Source organism: Marmota flaviventris, chromosome 1 (genome assembly GCF_047511675.1).
Source record: "Marmota flaviventris isolate mMarFla1 chromosome 1, mMarFla1.hap1, whole genome shotgun sequence".
Lineage (NCBI taxonomy): Eukaryota > Metazoa > Chordata > Mammalia > Rodentia > Sciuridae > Marmota > Marmota flaviventris.
The window spans coordinates 169,362,038-169,383,143 of record NC_092498.1 but is presented as its reverse complement, the minus strand read 5'-3'; the positions used below and the strand labels follow the sequence as shown (position 1 = coordinate 169,383,143).

Here is a 21,106-nt window from a genome sequence, read left to right as displayed (position 1 = left end):
CACCTCAAAGAAGAGGTTTTGGATCCCAACAGGGGCACTATAAACCTATAGGGTAAAAATGGTAATGCCTAGGACACACAGTGCTAGAAGGGAAGACACACAAGCAATATGAAAAGACAAGGGAGGAAAGTGCCCCAAACAAATCCAGATACTACATTATTAGAATCCATGGCAAGCCAGCAGAAGAAATTACAGAGAAGGAGTTCAGAATGTACATAATTAAAATGTTTTGGAAATTGAAGGATGATATAAGAGAGCAAATACAGGCAGCAAAAGAACATTTTGACAAAGAGCTACATAAACAAATACAGGAAGCAAAAGATTACTTCAATAGGGTCATAGAGGTTCTAAAAAAAAAACAGGGAAAACTAATCAAAGGAGAAACCAAGACAAGTTAAATACCAAAAATAAACAAAAATGGCTGGAAATGCAAATCATGTCTCAATAATAACCCTGAATGTTAATGGCCTAAACTCACTGGCAGATTGAATTTTTTAAAAAGACCCAACAGTATGCTGCCTCCAAGAGACTCATCTTGTAGGAAAAGACATCCACAAACTGAAGGTGAAAGTTTTGGAAAAATCATACCACTCACATAGACTGCAGAAGCAACCAGGGATTTCCATCCTCATATCAAATAAAGTAGATTACAAGCCAACGTTAATCAAAAGGGATAAAGAAGGATATTTCATACTGCTTAAGGGAAAAATTCATCAACAAAACATAACACTAATAAATTTATATGCACCAAACAATGGAGCATCTACATTCATCAAACACTCTTCTCAGGTTCAAGAGTCAAATAGACCACAACATAATAATTCTGGGTGACCTTAACACACCTCTTTCACCACTGGATAGATCTTCCAAACAAAAGCTGAATGAAGAAACTATAGAACTAAATAATACAAGCAATAACTTAGACTTAAAATACATACAAAGAATATTTCATCCTTCAGTGAACATGAATACACTTTCTTCTCTGCAGCATATGGATCCTTCTCTAAAATAGACCATATATTATGCCACAAAGCAACTCTTACCAAATATAAAAAAGTAGAGATACTACCTTGCATTCTATCAGATAATAATGGAATGAAATTAGAAATCAATGATAAAATAAAAAATAAAAGCTACTCAAAAACCTGAAGACTAAATAATATGCTACCGAATGAACAATGGGTTGCAAAAGACATCAAATAAATGACTTAACATTACATCTCAAAGCCCTAGAAAAAGACAAACAAATCAATGCCAAAGCAGAAGACAGGAAATAATTAAAATCAGAGCTGAAATCAATGAAATTGAAACAAAATAAACAATTGAAAGAATTGACAAAATAAAAAGTTGGTTCTTTGAAAAAAACAAAATTGACAAACCGTTAGCCATGCTAATGAAGAGAAGGAGAGAGAAAACTCAGAATACTAACATACATGATGAAAGAGGAAATATCACAACAGACACTACAGAAATACAGAAGGTAATTAGAAATTATTTTGAAAACTTGTTCTCCAATAAAATAGAAAATATCCAAGGCATGGACAAATTTCTAGAGTCATGTGAGTTGCCCAAATTGAATCAGGATGATATATACAATTTAAACAGATCAATTTCAAGTGAGGATAGAAGATGCCATCAGAAACCTACCAACCAAACAAAGCCCTGGACCAGATGGATACACAGCTGAGTTCTACAAGACCTTTAAAGAAGAATTAATACCAATACTCTCCAATTTATTTCATGAAATAGAAAAAGAGGGAGAGCTTCCAAACTCATTCAATGAGGCCAGTATCACCCTGTTCCAAAGGCAAAGACACATCAAAGAAAGAAAATTTCAGACTAATATCTCTAATGAACATAGATGCAAAAATTCTCAATAAATTTCTGGCAAATCAAACACAAAAACATATCAACAAGATAGGGCACAATGATCAAGTGGGGTTCATCCCACGGATGCAAGGTTTGTTCAACATATGGAAATCAATAAATGAAATTTATCACATTAGTAGAATTAAAGATAAGAACCATGTGATCATCTCAATAGATACAGAAAAAGCATTCAACAAAATACAACACCCCTTCATGTTCAAAACACTAGAAAAACTAGAGATAGTAGGATCATATCTCAACATTGTAAAAGCTATCTACACTAAGACCCAGGCCAACATCATTCTAAATAGAGAAAAATTGAAAGCATTCCCTCTAAAAACTGGAACAAGACAGGGATGCCCTCTTTCTAACACTTCTTGGAATACTGGCCAGAGCAATTAGATGATAGAAATCAAAGGGATACGTATAGGAAAAGAAGAACTCAAATTAGCACTATTTGCCAATGATATGATTCTATACCTAGAAGACCCAAAAAAATTCCACTAGAAAACTTCTAGAACTAGTAGATGAATTCAGTACAGTAGCAGGATACAAAATCAACACCCATAAATCAAAGGCATTTCTGTGTGTCAGTGATAAATCCTCTGAAAGGGAAATGAGGAAATCTACCCCATTTACAATAGCCTCAAAAAAAAAAAAAAAAAAACAAACTTGGGAATCAACCTAACAAAAGAGGTGAAAGACTTCTACAATGAAGACTACAGAACACTAAAGAAAGAAATTAGAGTAGACCTTAGAAGATGGAAAGATCTCCCTTATTCTTGGATAGGCAGAATTAATATTCTTGGATAGGCAGAATTAATTATAATTAATATAATTAATAAATTAACTATACATATTTAATGCAATTCCAATCAAAATCCCAATGACATTCCTCATAGAAATAGAAGAAGCAGTTATGAAATTCATCTGGAAAAATAAGAGACCCAGAATAGCTAAAGCAATCCTTATCAAGAAGAGAGAAGCAGGTGGCATCACTATACGAGAACTTAAATTATATATACTACAGAGCAACAGTATCAAAAACAGCATGGTATTGGCATCAAAATAGACTGGTAGACCAATGGTACAGAATAGAGGACACAGAGACTAACCCACATAATTACAGTTATTTTGTATTTGACAAATGTGCCAAAAAACATACATTGGAGAAAAGATAGCCTCTTCAACAAATGGTGCTGGAAGAACTGGAAATCCATATGCAACAAAATGAAATTAAATCCCTATCTCTCACCATGCACAAAACTCAAAGTGGATCAAGGATCTAGGAATTAAACCAGAGACACTGTGCCTTCTCAAGAAAATAGGGGCCCCAATCTCCATCATATCGGATTAGGCCCTGACTTCCTTAATAAGACTCCTATAGTGCAAGAATTAAAACCAAGAATCAATTAATGTGATGAATTCAAACTAAAAAGGTTCTTCTCAGCAAAAACAATCAGCAAGGTGAATAGAGAGCCTACAGCATGGGAGCAAATTTTTTACCACTTGCACATCACTTGCACTAATATCTAGAGTATATAAAGAACTCAAAAAGCTAAACATCAAAATAACAAATAATCCATTCAAGGAACTGAACAGACACTTCTCAGAAGATGATATACAATCAATCAACAAATATATGAAAAAATGTTCAACATCTCTAGCAATTAGAGAAGTGCAAATCAACACTACTCTTAAGATTTCATTTCACTCCAGTAAGAATGGCAGCTATTAAGAATACAAACAACAATAAGTGTGGGGGAAAAGGCACAGTCACACATTGCTGGTGGGACTACAAATTAATGCAGCCAATATGGAAAGCAGTATGGAGATTCCTTTGAATACTGGGAATGGAACCACCATTTGACCCAGCTATCTTACTCTTCAGTCTATACCCAAAGGACTTACAAAGAGCATACTGCAGGGACTCAGACACTTCAATGTTTATAGCAGCACAATTCACAATATCTAAATTGTGGAACCAACCTAGATGCCCTTCAGTAGATGAATGGATATAGAAAATGTGGTACATATACACAATGGAATGTTACTCAGCAATAAAAGAGAATAAAATCAAATCATGGCATTTGCAGGTAAATGGATGGATTTGAAGAATATAATGCAAAGTGAAATTAGTCAATCCCCCAAACCCAAATGCCAAATGTTTTCTCTGATATAAGGAGGCTGATTCATAGTGGGGTTGATTGGGAGGGGAAACTTGGGAAGATTAGACAAACTCCAGATAGGACAAAGTGGAGAACGCAAAAAGGAGGGAGCAAGGGGTGTAAAAAAAATGGAATGAGGTGGACATCATCACCCGAAGACACGAATGGTGTGAATATACTTGGTATACAACCAGAGATATGAAAAATTGTGCTATAAAAGTGTAATATGAATTTTAATGCATTAGAATAAAAAAGAAAAATGATGATGATAGACTTGCTGAATGCAATGTTGCAACAAACCTTCAATATGTAAAAATATAATTTCTGTGAAGCACAGTAAAGCACAATAAAATGAGATATGCCTGTAATATAGTGCCAAAATAAAATTAAAAGTTAAATGCCATTAAAACAATCTCAATAATATTCAATTTAGCTCAGTTAATTAAATTAGAGAAACAAAGTTGTCATTTTATGGCAATTCTATTGTAAAATGAGGATTGCTTTGCATTCAGCATGTATGAACTTCTTTTTGCCATATAAAGATTCATGTCTCCCACCATGTTTCTCTGTTGATATTACTGTAATTTTTTTCCTCTTCATTTGAACTGTTAAATCATTAAGGAATCACTTTACTTAGTCATCATTTTCTTTTTAGACTTTTTAAAATTCTCACTCTTGAATACTAATATACTTCTCCTCTGGCAATACCAAGTTGAAGTGATTACCAGGATGATTCAGAATTGCTAATGTTTTTTTCTTTTTCATACTAGGGATTGAACTTATGTGTAAACATGCTTGGCAAACATACTGTTGAGTACATCCCAGCCCTCTTTATTTTTGCATATTGAGACAGAGTCTCATTAAGTTGTTCGGGCTGGCCTTGCACTTGGAATTCTCCTGTCTCAACCTCCAAAGTAGGTGGAATTACAGGCATGTGCCACCACACCCAGCCTAATATGATTTTTTTAAAATATCAGAAATGAAAATTTCAAATTTTAATGTTATCTTGAAAGATTCTTGTGCTCCTACTAATATAGTAATAGGTCCATAGAGTCCAGTTTGAAAAATGCTACTAAATGTATTATTTTGCTTTTTAATATGTCCTACATTCCCTTGTCTTTATTTACTGACTTCTTTTGGATTTCAGGTGATATTTATTACCCATTTTTTTCTCTCTCTCTCTCTTTTTTTTTTTTTTTGGCAATACTAGGGATCAAACATAGGTCTTTATGCATGCTAAGAATGCACTGTACCTCTCTACTGTGCTGCACCCAGTTTATCACTCCATTTCATCTTCTCTTTTCGACTTCAGTGTCACTCCACAGATTATACTTTGGCTTATTACTATTTACCTTAAGTTAGTATTTTACCATTTTGCAAACAATTTAAGCAATTTCAATGGCATAATTCTTTTTCTTCTCACTTCTGCCCATTGTACTATTGTTGCTAAAATACAGTGTTATTATCTTTTGCTTCAGACAATAGTTTTGAAGAGAAAGAACCCCCAACCCAACCCTGGTGCTGGGATTTGAACCCAGGAAGCAAGCTAGGCAAGTGCTTGACCACTGAGCTACATCCCTAACCTTACAGAAAGACTTCTGTATGGTGTTTTCTAGTGCTTATTGTGCTTATTTTATTTACCCTCCTTTCAGTGCATATGTATTTTTTAAAATATTTTATTAGTTGTTGTTGGACCTTTATTTTTATGTAGTTCTGAGAGTCAAACCCAGTGCCTCACACATGGTAGGCAAGCGCTCTACCACTGAGCCACAACCCCAGCCCTCATATGTTTTTATCTGGGATCTTTTTCTTTAATCTAGAAGACTTCCTTGGGTCTATCTTGTGTGTATGTGAATATTCTCCTTAGGTAATAGGGTTCAAAATCGGTAGGGTCGTCCCCTCTTCCCCCCAATATTTAAAGTTATTTTTATCAACTGGCTTTCATTGTTGTGATTAGAAGGTAGATATTTTTCTATTTATGATCCCCTGAATGTAATGTGTATTTTTCTATTTTTAATAATTTTTCTTTTTCCTTCATCTTGAGCAGTTTGACTATGTGCTGTATGAGTGTGTGTGTATGTGTGTGTGTGTGTGTGTGTTTTTAACTTAGCCTGCTTGAGATTGCTATGCTTCTTAAATCTGTGGATATGCCTATTTAGAATATTCTCAGTAATTATCTTTTAAAATATTTCTTCTTTCCTTAAAATATTTTTTTCTCCTCTTCTGGGGCTCCAATGACATTTATGACCTATTTTCAAGATTAATTATTCTATTTTTTTTGGCTTTGTCCAGTTTTCTGATAAGCCCATCCAAAGAATTCTTTTTTTAATATTTTATTTGTAGTTGGACACAATACCTTTATTTCACTTATTTATTTTTATGTGGTGCTGAGGATCGAACCCAGGGTCTCACCCATGTGAGGCGAGAGCTCTACCGCTGAGCCACCACCCCAGCCCCCCAAAGAATTCTTAATTTTACATATTTTGTCTTTCTGTTAATAGTGTATCTGATTTGGCTCTTTTTATAGATTCTCTTTCTCTGCTGAAATTCTCTATCTTTTCATGTGTTTCTGTCATTTTCTTATATCTTTGTTTTATTTATTTATTTTTGTATGTGGTGCTGAGGATCAAACCTAGTGCCTCATGCATGTGAGGCGAGCGCTCAGCCACTGAGCTACAGCCCCAGCCCCTGTTTCCATCATTTAAAAAAAATATATATATTTTATTTTTTTAGTCATAGTTCCGACACAATACTTTTATTTCATTTATTTATTTTTATGTGGTGCTGAGGATTGAACCAGGGCCTCGCACATGCTAGGCCAGTGCTCCTACCGCTGAGCTACAATCCTAGCCCTGTTTCCATCATCTTGTCTTTTTTCTTTTATACTTTATAAAAGATAAAGTTCTTATCTACTAATGGTAATATTTGAATATTTGTATTTATTTTGTTTACTATTTTTTCTTGGTCATTAGCTATTTCTCATGATTTTTAAGTTCTGATTTTATTTTAAACATTGTCATATAACGTGAATTTAGGGGCTATATTGGTTTATTTTCCTAGAGAAATATTGTGTTATTTTTTTCTTTTAGATAGCTAGGTTGAGTTGCTGATCAATTCTATCAGGAGTTGACTTAAGTTAGAGTTTTATTGCTGCTCTTTTGACTTATAGTTTCCTGCTGATTTCAAATGCCTGTAGAACAATCACTATCTTGTTCTATTATAGACTTCTCCCTCCAGGAGGATTTTGAGATTTAAGCATCTTGAGACTAAGGAAATTCTGTCGTTTTCTAGGTGAACTTGATCTTATATGTGTCTACATGCTTGGTAAAAACATGAGCAATAAGAAGAACCACCTTTGCATTTGGGGTCATTCAATCCTATCACATCAGCCCACATAACCATTAATCTCTATTAATTTCTCTTTACTAACTAATTCCCTTTGTCTACAACAGGCCCAAACAAATGCATATCATGTCCAGTCTTAGAAATATTACCAGGCTGCCAACAGCTTACCTAAGAAAGGCTCACTCTTTCTGAAATTAAAATACTTTAAACTTAATTGCATCCAGGTTGGTCCTGTATCTTCAATATTTATATAATTTTTTTAGCTTCTCTGTTTATTTATAATTACTCTGGGAGAAGGATTGTCTTACATATTATTCTACATTCTAACCAAAACCAAAACCAAAACAAACCAAAAGTCTGGGAAACGCTATTAAAGAGTTGTGTCTTCTTTTTTTTTCTTTAATGAAGAGTACACCCAATGCTATGATATTGTGATTATTAATAATTTTATACTAATATAGTAAAGCTATCTTAATTCTTCTCAATTTGGAAAAAAAGCTATGTGACATGATTTGTAATAATAGTGTATAATTTTTGTATTTTATAGAAATGAATTCCACTTTTTTTTGTTTCAGGAATTTTTGGAATGTACTCATGAAACTTGCCACGCACATAATCTTCAGCCTGTTAAATTTTTTCTTGAGAAAATAATTCAGACATATGAAATGATGATTGTTAGACATGGGTAAGATTATAGATCATCTACCATAGTTAGATGGTATTATTTGAAATTAAACTGTTTAACAACTGAAATTCATAATTAAAAGAAGCAACAGATTTATATAATAAGTAAGCTAGGAAACAAACAGCCCTTCCCTTCCCTTTTATAAGAAAAAGGTCTATTGTTCTTTCATATTACATGTCCAATAAGGGTTGGTAAGAAGTGCTTAGTGACTAGTAGTAATAGCCATCACAATTTGTGCAATAATGTCTTATTCACCTCCTTAATGTACATAAATACACTCTTCCCTTTCCAGAGAGACAACTTAAAAGTTGTAATCAATAAATGAAACATACATAAATTCAGAATTTCTAGAGGCATGGTTATGTCTACATCAGATTTGGAAGTGGTTCCTCTTGATCCAGAGTCCTCCAAACTAGAAAGACAAGTTGTCTGACCTCTACACATTCCGTATATAGTAGTGGGTTTACAGAACAAGTTTTCCAGAGCAAACACTCCCATTCAGAATTTGGAGAATAGAAAACATAACATTGTTCTGTAGCAATTTTAAAATCTGCCTGGGCATCTGAGGACTCCAGTTCCAGAGATGGATTTACTATAAAGCTAATGGGGCTTAAACTTTAGGACCTCTCACTTGTTGGGCCATTCCAAGAGGCCATAAACATTTTCTTTACATAATTTATTGTATAGGGTATCATTACAGTGGATATGGTAGTTTTACAGTTCCAAAGTGTACTATCTTAAAGCTCCTGAAAACTTGGATCTACTTCTGCTTGATTTGGTTCCCTCAAAGGAGCTTTCCAGTTCATTGTTCTCTGTAGGGCTTGGTTTAACCTTCTGCAAGGTCTTTTCATTTTCCCTACTGTGTGAAGTAGACATTGGGGAAAATATTGTCCTTTGTAACTGAGAAATGTTTTCAGCTTGCTTCCTGCTTATAGAAAATTAAGATCTCAATAGTCATGATTCTTTTTTTTTAAAAAAAAATCTTTATCTTTATTTATTTATTTTTATGTGGTGCTGAGGATTGAACCCAGCGGCTCATGCATGGGAGGCAAGCCCTCTACCACTTAGCTACAACCCCAGCCCAGTCATGATTCTTTTTAAAGGCAAGGTATTAAAAAACACTTTGTGTTATGCAAATTTTCCAGCATACACAAAAATGAGGGGAATGAGTGCAATCAACCCTGGTGCATCTAATACCTAAGAATCATTTTGAGTTTTATATATTCATATATGTTTTAGGCTAGACTTGGGGGGGTGTCATTAAATGCCTTTAAAATTTTAATCAACTTTTTGTCTCTTTTATTCCAGGCACTCCATGTGCCTGTAGCTAAAGTATGGTCCTTATTAAATCATATCCTTCTAAATTTCCTTGTAGTATACTTGAACCTGTCTAGTTTAGTTGCAAGAGTCACACCTTTAGTCTATTTTCCCTGAATTATTTTTGCCTTCCTAAAATGATTGCATTAGTTCTCCCTCATCTATGATTTTTATTTTCCACTGTTTTAGTTACCCATGGTCAACTGTAATCTGAAAATATTAAAGGGAAAAATTCCACATTTTGAGAGAGACCGTATTTGCATACTTTTTATTATAGTAAATTGTTATAATTGTTCCATTTTATGATTGTTAATTTTTTTATTGTGCCCAGTTTATAGATTAAAATTTGTCATAGTTATGTATGTATAGGAAAACATATAGTATTATATAGGGTTCAGTACAATCTATGATTTCAGATATATAGTGGGAATCTTAGAACATATCCTCCACAAATAAGGGGACTACTGTGCTAGGAACCACATTATTCCTTCATAGATTTTAAATATGTAATACAATGACTCTACCCTTGAAGTGAGCTTTGCTATCAAGCTGAGTTTTAATAGCGCTGGGGATGTTACTCAATGGTTAAATACCTCTGGGTTCAATACCCAGCACCAAAAAAAAAAAAAAAAAAAAAGAGTAATATGTAGTAAGTTTACATTGTCACCTAGAGACTTTTTATCATAGTTTTGGTAGATAATGATATGAATGTGGGTCAACCAGTATAAATGTTAAATTATATTTTCATCATGTCTTGAGAAAAGTTTGAATAAATTTTTAAAATTATATGTAGTAGGGCTTGGGATGTGGCTTAGTGATAGAGTGCTTGTCTAGCATGGATATAAGCCCTGGTCCCTCACACCACACACCAAAAAATAAACAAATAAACAAAAAGGAAGAAAAAAATTACATGTAGTAATTATCACAGGATAAAGTTTTTATATACTGGAATAAATGATTTTCCATTCTAGTTTTTGGAACTTATTGAGTAATTGCTTTAATAGTTTTATGTTAGTAGGAAAGCCTTTTGCTGGTAAGACAAAAGTACTACATGTGCTGGCTGATACTTTATCTCTTATGAATGAACGCGGCTATGGAGAAGAAGAAAAGGTCATTTATAGAACTGTGAACCCCAAATCAATTACCATGGGCCAACTTTTTGGACAATTTGACCCAGTGTCTCATGAGGTAAGCCACAACAGAATGTTCTCAACTCTCCTATTGACAGTGTATAATAAAACAAGAATTTCAAGTGTTTTTATGTTTTTACTGCTAAATCCAGTTATCTGAAAGGAACTCTCCAACTCTTCCTTTTTTTTCTTCAGTGGACTGATGGTATTGTGGCAAATACTTTTAGAGAATTTGCCTTATCAGAAACCCCTGACCGGAAATGGGTTGTATTTGACGGTCCTATTGACACTTTGTGGATAGAGAGTATGAACACAGTATTGGATGATAATAAAAAGGTAAATCACTCTGATTAAAAGCAGAGCAGATTCAGACATGATTAAGTAATTTGTTGTATTTAACATCTCATCAACTAGGATTATATATTTAAAATAAAGGATGCAATAAATTTAATGTTTATAAATGATCATTTCAATGAAAACTTTGCTGTAGTAAGTGCTTTGTTCTTTTTTGATATAGAATGAAAACATAATATATTAAAACTACTGTATTAAGAGGAAGGCATAGTAATCTACTACTAAGAAAGAATAAATTGTCAAATAACTGTATCATTTCTTATAGGACTTTAAAATTTTTAGGAGAAAATAAAAAGGATTTGTTCCTTTTCAGAACATTGAACACTTTAGTCCTTATATGTGTTATACTTAAGTAATATATTTATTACTATAGGTATAAGTTAGAAGAACTAGAAAGTGAAAGTCTCCTAATATTTATTTTAATATATGAGATAATATACATAAAGTATTGAATGTGTGCTAATTCTAAATACAGATTCTGTAATTTATTTATTTTTTTACTATATAGGTAAACCCATACAACTATCATCCAAATAAAGATAGGTAAAATTTCCTGTACCCTGCAGGGTTCACTATGTACATCCCCAGTCTGAACATTCTACCTCAGATAATCACTCTTTTGACTTATGTGATAAATTAGTTTTGCCAGGTCTTGAACTTCATGTTATGGAATCATGTTTTTTAATATTTTTCTTTTTTCTGTCATTGTATATGAGATATTCATGTTGATGTGTTTTATTTATTTATTTATTCTTTTTATGTCTGTATTAGTGTTATATTGTATGATTCCATTTCAATTTATTTTCACATTTACAGGAAATGGCTATAATTCTAAATAAGCATTCAAATATATACTCAAGTGCTTTATCATAGATGCTTGTTCATTTATTCATTTTCTTTCTTTCATTCACTTAATATTGATTGAGCTAAGGGTGGAATTTAAACAGATAAGAAACCGTGATGATTTAGAAAAGAATGGTTAGTCAGTGGGGTGAAGGCTAAGGTTTCAGAGCCAAGTAGAAGGGTTGTCTCATATTAGATGATAAGAAAATATAGAAGTTTAGATATACAGATTTGATAGTGGAAATGTAAAGGGCAGATCCTTCTGATGATTTTTCTTCCTTAAGAGGTATACCCTGATTCTTTGCAGACTTGAAGAGAAAGGAAGTGTTTTAAATTAACCTTTATGGAAAATGGAAAAGAGATCTGCCTAGGAAAACATATAAGCATATCTGAATAGTTCTAAAGGCTGACTGAGTTAAAGGCTTTAAATAATTATTCATACTATGAAGGTCTGACTTTGTGTGAAATATTCTCTACCAGTCTAAGAAGGCTGGGTGTGGATGTAGGTGTAGGTAATGATGCAAACCTGGAAATATAGTAATACTTTAAAGATACTGGCATGATAATAATAGAAGCATGGGACCCTAGAACAGAAGTTGCCTAGCAAAGGAAGTGAAAGCTTCAGTGATGTAGAAATCCTTATGAAAATGTATAGCAGGTGGGTTAGGTGTCCATGAGCAGGAGAACTAGGTGGATTAGGAATCTGTGGCAGAGAATGAGGTACTTGTATTTAATATTTCTGGATTATGTAGTATTTTAGCAGAGAAATTTCTAGATATATAAATTGTATGGCTGGAATGGAGTAAGGAGAAAATAAATGAAGACAAGTTGGTAAGGATCTGAGGGGCTATTGTGTTGAGATGCTCATCCTTATGAAAACTGGATGAAGCCAGACTTATGGAAGGGAGAAAGACTAGGTCAAGTGCCAAAGGCTTTAGCTAATGAGAGGAGACTGCTTGGATACTGATAGGTGACAGAAAATGGAGGAACTGTCAAAGTGGCAAGAGTTGTACTCAATGGTAAAGTAGAAGTAGTTGGGAAACAATATAGTAGGGTGAGGAAAATATTGATTCTACCTCCCAAATTGGTGGCAGATAGAAGAGTCTTTGCTGAAATTATCTGGTGGAAGGTGAAAAGTATTCTAGACTAGCACCATCTAATATGGTTTTCTGCAGTGCTGGAAATATCTGTGCTATCTGATAAGCTAGCCACTACTCACTGTGGCTATTTGTTCTTTTAAGAGTGGCTTAGTGAATTGAAGAACTGAATTTAAAATTTTATTTTTGTTAGGTAAAATTAAATATTAATAGCTACATAATGGACAATCCGGGTCTAGACCATTTATTTTACATTAAAAAAAAACTGAATCTAGATGTGTTAAATGCCTCATTGTTGATAAATAACTAGATGGGGTAAAGCTGGGGCTAGAACAATGATTGTAGAAGCAGAGAGGAAACTATGAGAAATATATGTGGAATTTAAAAGAGTGGGAAAATTAATTTGGTTTATCAATAGACAATCATTAATACATTAAAAATTAATGATAAAACCAGATTTGGTGGCACATGCCTGTAATTCCAGTGACTAGGGAAGCTGAGGCCACCCTCGCCAACTTAATGAGACCTTGCTCAAAATAAAAACAAAAATCAATGGCCTAGGGATGTGGCTTCGTGGTTCAATTCTTAGTATGGCAAAAGAAAACTATTATAATGATAATTCCCTAGGTGCCAGCCAAGGATATTGAAGAGATGGCTATAATAATAATAGACATGATAAGAATTTGAGAGGAAGGAAGCAGTTGATAAATTCAGTTTTTGACATATCTGACATATTTTAGGTTAAAGGAGATTAGGAGATGTAATAAACCCCAAACTCTATGTCAGGATTTTTTGGCTCCCACTAATACTTCCCATTACACCACAGGAAAAACTTTATCTTATAAGTAGAATAAATTTTTATCTGAAAAGCTTGAAATATTTTAAAATAAATGTTTGGAAAATAATTGCTTTTAGCTTTGTCTTATGAGTGGAGAAATCATTCAGATGTCTCCTCAAATGAGCCTGATCTTTGAAACAATGGACCTTTCCCAGGCTTCGGTAAGTTTGTAATTTAATACAATAGTAGTTCATTTATTTGTTAATTCATTCATTTAGTCAGAATTTTTTTATTATGTGTCATAAAATGGGTTTAGTAGTGGGTATACAGATGATAAGACACAGTATAAGCTTGTTTAGGAAGGGTAAGAAGCATGCTTATAAATAATTCCAATACACAGTTACGTGTGAGTGCTCCAAGAGCATGGAGGAGACTGAGCCGCCATAAGGGGAATGGATAGTGGAGGACCATGAAAGGTGTTTGAATATTTGATCTGGTTTTGAGGAAGATGTAACACTTCTCCAGGGAGATTGGTTGGGCCTGGATATTCCGTATAAAAATAAGATGATGTGTAAAGACATGGAGCTATGACATGTCTGGGGAATAGAACTGAAAACAGTTTTCTGTTTGGTGAACAGCTATATGAGGCTATAGATATAGAAACCAGATTATGACAGGCCTTATAAATCATGCTAAGAAGTGTTAATAATTGTCAGGTTTTACTGGTATAGAGGTAACTATGGAAAAAGAAAACTTGTCTTTTTTCTCTAGCCTGCCACTGTAAGCCGATGTGGCATGATTTATTTGGAACCCTCACAGTTAGGATGGGAACCACTTGTGTCTTCTTGGTTGCATTCCCTGAAAGGACCTCTACTTGAACCAGAACATCAAACTCTTCTGAAAGAACTTTTTGACTGGTTAATAACACCTTCTTTGAGGTTTCGTAAGAAAAATTGCAAGGTAACATGATTCTCTGACCTCTTCAAGTTTCTTAAGTTTTTTATTCAACTTAATTAATCTAAAGTCACAATGGTAGTGAATAATAAACAGTTTTCTTTATACACATTCAGTATCCACTGGGAGTTTTGTATTGTTCAAGTTACAGTTGAATAACTATAGGTTAAATTTATTCCAGCTAAACTATTTGTTTATAACCATAGAATTTAAAACTTTTAAAATCCCAAATATTTTCTATATTTAAGAAATGTTTTCAATGAATGACTTCATAAACTCTCATGTGTTTAGTATTTTATGAAAAACCACATATTTTATTAGTTTCCTAAGGCTGTCATAACAAACCTGATGTTTTCAAAGAATGGAAATTTATTCTCTCACAGTTTTGGAGGCCAGAAGTCTGAAATCAAGATGTTAGCAGAGCTGAGCTTCAAGGGAGAATTTTTGTGTATCTCTTCCAGATTTTGATGGCTTCAGAAGTTCCCTGGCCTGTGGCTATATAACTCCAATTTCTTCGTCTATCTTCACATGGTCTTCTCCTCTGTCTCTGTTGTGTATGGCACTTAAAAAGACTTGGGGTGTTGGGTATAGGGTCCATAGGATAATCCAAAATGATCTCCTCATCTCAAGGTCCTTAATTACTTCTTCAAAGATAATTTTTTCAGTTAGATCACTTCCATAAAATCCTGGGATTAGGACATGGAACTCTCTTTTTGGGAGCTACTATTTAGCTATCTTCCCCAACATGTCACATGTATATCAACACATGTTTACTTATGCATAGATAAATATATTCATATAAAAAGGGAAAAGTAGTATTCAGTAGATTTCTAATCCTAAAGTATTATTTTAGGGGTAGAAAAATGTGGTATATAAAAGAAAAATCAGCTAATTCTACCTTGTGAAGATCGTATGCATTGTCTTCATAGAGAAAATACACAAAAAAGTTTTTCTGCAGTTCTTAAGTTTTAAACCTCTAATACTTATACATTTTAAATAATACAAAATAGACTCCATCTTTCCAGGTAATGAATGATGGATTTCTTTTCACAATTCTATATTTTCTATATCCAGTCAGTTCTCAAAGAACTATTGATTTTTCCCTCCTTGATAACATTTTTATTTATCTTCTTTCCATTCCCATTTCTTTTCATTCCCACCCTTTTTATTATGGTAGGCTCAGTTCTGACCTTAATAATTTGTTCAGGTCTACTGAACAAATACAGTAGACCTGCTCTGGTCCAATATATATCCTGATATTGGAGTGAAGATTCCAAAACATAAATCTATTCTGATTACTCCTTCACTTAAAACCCTTCACTGGAACTTTCTCTTATACTGAGACCACTAACACACCCCACAGTGCTTTTTGGAATCTGACCTTTGTCTGCTTCTCAAGCCTTGTTTTTTGCCATTCGTCCTTCACACTCTATTTTCATATCCAACAGAATTTTACTAATTATCTGCTCATATCTCCTTTCTTTGAATGAATGGCTGCCCCTACCTTGAACATCCTTCCCTACCACTTTTTCCTTCCAAATTCAACTCAGCTATTGCTTCCTCTGGGAAGCCTTCCTTGCCTTAATCCTCTTCCATTTCCTTGGGGCCAGGCTAATTGTTTATCCCCAGTATTCTAATAACATTCTCCTACCCTGAGACTTCCTCTGTCATACCATTATCACAACACAATATATTTGACTATTTAGTTTTTTAAAAATATTTTTAGTTGTAGATGGACACAATACCTTTATTCTATTTATTTATTTTTATGTGGTGCTAACGATTGAACCAAGCATCTCATACATGCTAGGTAAGCACTCTACCACTGAGCTACAACCTCAGCCCCATCTATTTAATTTTAATGATGCTCCTTTTCAGGCATTGTTTTTTATTTTCATTATCTCCTAACATGGTATATAGGCATATAGGCATGTCTTTCATGCCTATATGAAATGTTTGTTGAATAAATAAATGAATGAATTGCTATAAGAGACTTCATTTTTGTTATCTTTAGAACATTATTTATTCCCTTACAGAAACTAGTTTGCATTTCTCAGAGGATTTAGAGTATGTTATATACAATTTTTTGGTTATGGTTATATGCCAAGCTAAAGTAGTCAAGAAATGGTTTTTATCAGTCAAAAAATTAAATTCTTTAGATGTTTTTAAATTAATGTTTTAAAATTCATGTTTATGAATATAATGTATGTTATCATTTTTTAAAACTGAAATATTTATCTTCTTTTATTCTTCAAATAAACTGAAAGTTATGAATAATGTCTTATTCTTTTCACTTTGCAGGAACTGATTCATACCAGTAATAGCAATGTGGTTGTCTCTCTCACACGGCTCATTGAAGTACTACTCTGTAATGTGGTAGAAAACGATCCTACTAGCAAGCACATTCGTGTTTGGATTATGGTTGGTTTTATACTTTATGTAGTTTTAAATTACAGAATAAAATATGCTTCTGGCAATTGATACTTGTATTGAGTAAGACATTTATAAGATTCAAAACTGTTTTCTGGTGATCACTGAAAGAATATTGAAGACGTTAAAGTTACCCGACCTGGCAACTTTGATTCTGATACTAAAAAACACAAGAAAATAACATATGTCAGAATGAACCAAAACTGCCCTATATTTTATGAAACATCATAATTTGATAAATACTTGATAAGGTGATTTAATAGTAAGCCCATTGAGACTTTAAATTGATTTTATCTTTATAATAAGCCAGCATTAAACAGCATATAAACTATGAAAGACTAAAGAAGCATGACAGGCAGAATCCCTGAAGGATTTAGGTAGAGAGAAGCCAGTAGACTTGGCTAGCTAATGTCAGAGTTCAGAGAAGACCAGAGACCATGGTAATAGTAAGGAGAAATTATCAAAGAGAACCAAAGGAAAGGTTTTGTCCCTTTTCCTTGTCTAGGCCTCTTCCCCATCTGTCACATTTTTTTTTCTTTTCAAAAATAAAAAAATATTGTTTAGATATATATGACAATAGAGTATATTTTGACATATTATACATATATGGAGTAAAACTTCCCATTCTTGTGGGAGTTACATTGGTTGGGTATTCATATGTGAGCATAAGAAGGTTATGTCCAATTCATTCTACTGTCTTTTCTATTCCCATCTTCCCTTTCTTCCCTTCATTCCCCTTTGTCTAATCCAATGAAATCTGCTATTCTTCCCTTCCCTACTTATTGTGTGTTAGCATTCTTATATCAGAAATAATTTTCAGGCTTTGGTTTTTGAGGATTGGCTTATTTCACTTACCATGACAGTTTCCAGTTCTATCCATTTACTGGCAAATGTCATAATTTCATTCTTCTATATAGCTGAGTAATTTTATATATATACCACATTTTCTTTATCCATTCATCTGTTGCAGGACACCTAGATTGGATCCCTAGCTTTGCTATTGTGAATTAAGCTACTATAAACATTGATGTGGCCATGTCACTTTAAAATGCTGATTTTAAGTCTTTGGGGTATATGCCAAGGAGTGGGATAACTGGGTCAAATGGTGGTTCATTCCAAGTTTTCTAAGGAATCTCCATACTGCTTTCCAGAGTAATTGCACCAGTTTTCAGTCTCACCAACAATGTATGAGAGTACCTTTCTCCCCACATCCTTGCCAACATTTATTGTTACTTGTATTTTTGATAATTGCCATTCTGACTGAAGTGAGATAAAATCTCAGTGTAGTTTTACTTTGCATTTCTCTAATTACTAGAGATGTTGAACATTTTTTCATATATTTGTTGAACATTCATACTTCTTCTGTTAAGTGCCTGTTCAGTTCCTTTGCCCATTTATTGATTGGATTGTTTATTTTTCTGGTGGTAAATTTTTTGAGGTCTTTGTATATCCTAGAAATTAATACCTTATATGAGGTATTGGTGGTGAAGATCTTCTCCCAATCTGTAGAATCTCTGTACACATTCTTGATTGTTTCTTTTGCTGTGAAGAAGCTTTTCAGTTGGATACCATTCTAGTCATTGATTCTTGATTTTACTTCTTTTACTTTAGGAGTATTGTTGAGGAATTTGGTTCCCAAGCCGGCATGTTAGAGAGTTGGGCCTACTTTTTCTTCTAGTTCTTTTAACTTTTGTTTATCATGGAAAGTTTCTGACAGCCTTTAAAATTTTATTCTTATTCTATATGTTAGTCATTTTCATAATTGCAATAATATGGAACACTTCAAGAATTCACATATCATCCTTGTGCAGGGGCCATGCTAATCATCTCTGTATCATTCTAATTTTATTATTATGTGCTGCCAAAGGAGGACTGCCACTGCATTCTTAATGCCTTGAGGTTTTCTGCTGTCCTCTTACTCTATGGTCATAGCAGTTCCCTCCTGTTGTTTTCCATTTACCTTGTTGTCACAGAAAATATTCTACCTTAGACATCTCACATTCCAAGGTTTCCTGATAACCATAACTTCTTCCTTTCTGCCTCCCTTGTTATTGTTACATACCTCCACTTCAGAAAAAAATTGAACAGATATACTTTTAAAAAATATTTTTAGTTGTCAATGGATCTTTTACTTTATTTATTTATATGTGGTGCTGAGGACCGAACCCAGGGCCTCACACATGTCAGGCAAGTGCTTTACCACTGAGCCACAACTCCAGCCCTGAACAGATATCTTTGAAGTATAATTTATCTATCCCTTCTCCCTACCCCCAGGCTTGGAACTATTTTTCGTAGGACTAATATCTAACATTCTTCCATACACATCAGTATTACCTTTTACAAAATAATTACTTGTCACTCCACTAAAAACTCAGAGAACTTTGGCAGGAAATTTGGTTTATTCAAAGCCAGCTTTGAAGAATATGGAAGAAATCTTTCAGTTTCAAATCTCCATCTCTGGGGAGTTCAGCAATACAAAAAACTTTTAGAAGGCAGAGCAGGACAAAGGTAGAAAACATACATGTGTAGATATAGCTAGCCTGTGTTCACCAGAAACATTCAAGTCTAAGGTTTCCTGGCTCCCAGCAGGTTGAGGTGGTAGGACAGGGCAGGGAAGTGAGAGGCTGCCCTTTAGCCTCTTCCCTCAGTCTGAGGAAGTACAGGATGCTGAAAAACAGGTATCAAGAAGTTGCCCTAATTTCAGAGTCTGTTTCATTTCATTCCTGTGTAGCTTACTAGAGGTATTTTATGCATATACTTCTTTTGTATTCTCAAAATGTGTCTTGGAGTTTGTTTCATATCAGTACTTAAGAGTCACTTTGTTTTTTAAGAGCTACATATATGTTAGTATGTGTAGCATAATATTAAACATAACCCCTGTTGAAGAACATTTGGGTTGTTTCTGATCTTTTGTCATTTACAAATAGTGCTGCAATCACAATTATTGTGCATTTTCACAGGCAGGAATATATTTGAAGATAAAGTTAAATTCCTAGGTAATTTAGTATGGGCATTTGAATTTTTCATAAATATTGCCAGAGAAATGACTCTTCATATAGCTTAGCTGTGCTTCATTGTACTTTATTCATATCTGTGACCAACTAGTTTGAGCAAGTCCTGGTATGTTAAATTTTAGTTAAGTTTTTCTTTAAATTTCTTTTAATTTTTTTTCATCAACAGGCTTGCTTTATATTCTCTTTAATATGGTCCATTGGAGGAGGTTGTGATACAGATAGTCGTCTTAATTTTGATTCTTTCATAAGATCACTTATAATGGGCAAAAATGAAAAATACCCAGTGCCAGATGGTGTGGGTAAATGGGAATGCCAATTTGAAGAAAAAGGCCTGGTCTATGACTACATGTATGAGGTATGACATAAAATGTTTATTATGATAAGATATAAAACATAGTGTCTTGAATCAGTAGACAAAGCTCCTGATTTTCTATCCCAGTGTGATTTAGATTCTTGAGGTAAGCTTTTTCATCCCTTTATTTCTTGTTCTATAACTTGTTGGTAGTATAGATTTGCTTTAATAATATCATATAATTTCATGTTTAATTTTAATTTACTATTCCACTTTATATAAAAAGAATCCACAAAAGGATTCTTTTAAATAGTAAGTATTTAAACATCATTTTATTCATACAAATTTTATTTCACAATCCAGAAGATCTTGATAGAGCCTTAATTCTAATTTTACCTAAATTATAGAAACTTTGAAAGGTAAGTGGCTAGCAGAGCCAGAACTTGAACCCAGTTTGGCAGACCAACAACAGTGTGGGACTCCTTCCCTCAAAATATGCTGACACAGAAATTTAAGAATATGACCAGAAAGAGTTTCAATCTCAGTAGTCAGAGAGAGAAGTCAATGAAGTACTCACTAAAAGTGAAAAACCAAGAGGTAGTAATGCCAGCATGTTCTTTTAAGAATCGAAGGTAAATATCAAAATGGCTGGATTAAAGAGGTAAAGGTAGTTGCCACTGGAGGGGAAAATGGGAGGAGGGAACTACTGTTTTTCTTGTAAATCTTTTGTCTCTAAAATATGTGTTTATATAACTTTGATGAAAATAAAAGCTAAAACTTAAAATAATGAATTACTAAAGAAATGTTTACCCAAATTTGAAAAATGACCA

At 33.6% G+C, this 21,106-nt stretch overlaps 1 protein-coding gene and 1 non-coding gene across 2 annotated transcripts in view; one reads left to right on the top strand and one right to left on the bottom strand.

Annotated features, from left to right (window-relative positions):
- Window positions 1-21,106, top strand: part of Dnah12 (dynein axonemal heavy chain 12) — a 260,520-nt gene that overhangs the window by 104,049 nt on the left and 135,365 nt on the right. Inside the window, exons 30-36 of the mRNA XM_071618864.1 lie at window positions 7,958-8,067; window positions 10,389-10,572; window positions 10,710-10,850; window positions 13,724-13,807; window positions 14,358-14,546; window positions 16,842-16,961; window positions 20,151-20,339. Of these exons, the coding sequence (XP_071474965.1) occupies window positions 7,958-8,067; window positions 10,389-10,572; window positions 10,710-10,850; window positions 13,724-13,807; window positions 14,358-14,546; window positions 16,842-16,961; window positions 20,151-20,339 (1,017 nt within the window). The remainder of the gene's footprint in view (window positions 1-7,957; window positions 8,068-10,388; window positions 10,573-10,709; window positions 10,851-13,723; window positions 13,808-14,357; window positions 14,547-16,841; window positions 16,962-20,150; window positions 20,340-21,106) is intronic.
- LOC114080030 (U6 spliceosomal RNA) lies at window positions 18,737-18,843 on the bottom strand. The gene has a single exon (XR_003580562.2). It is a non-coding gene; the product is annotated as a U6 spliceosomal RNA (small nuclear RNA).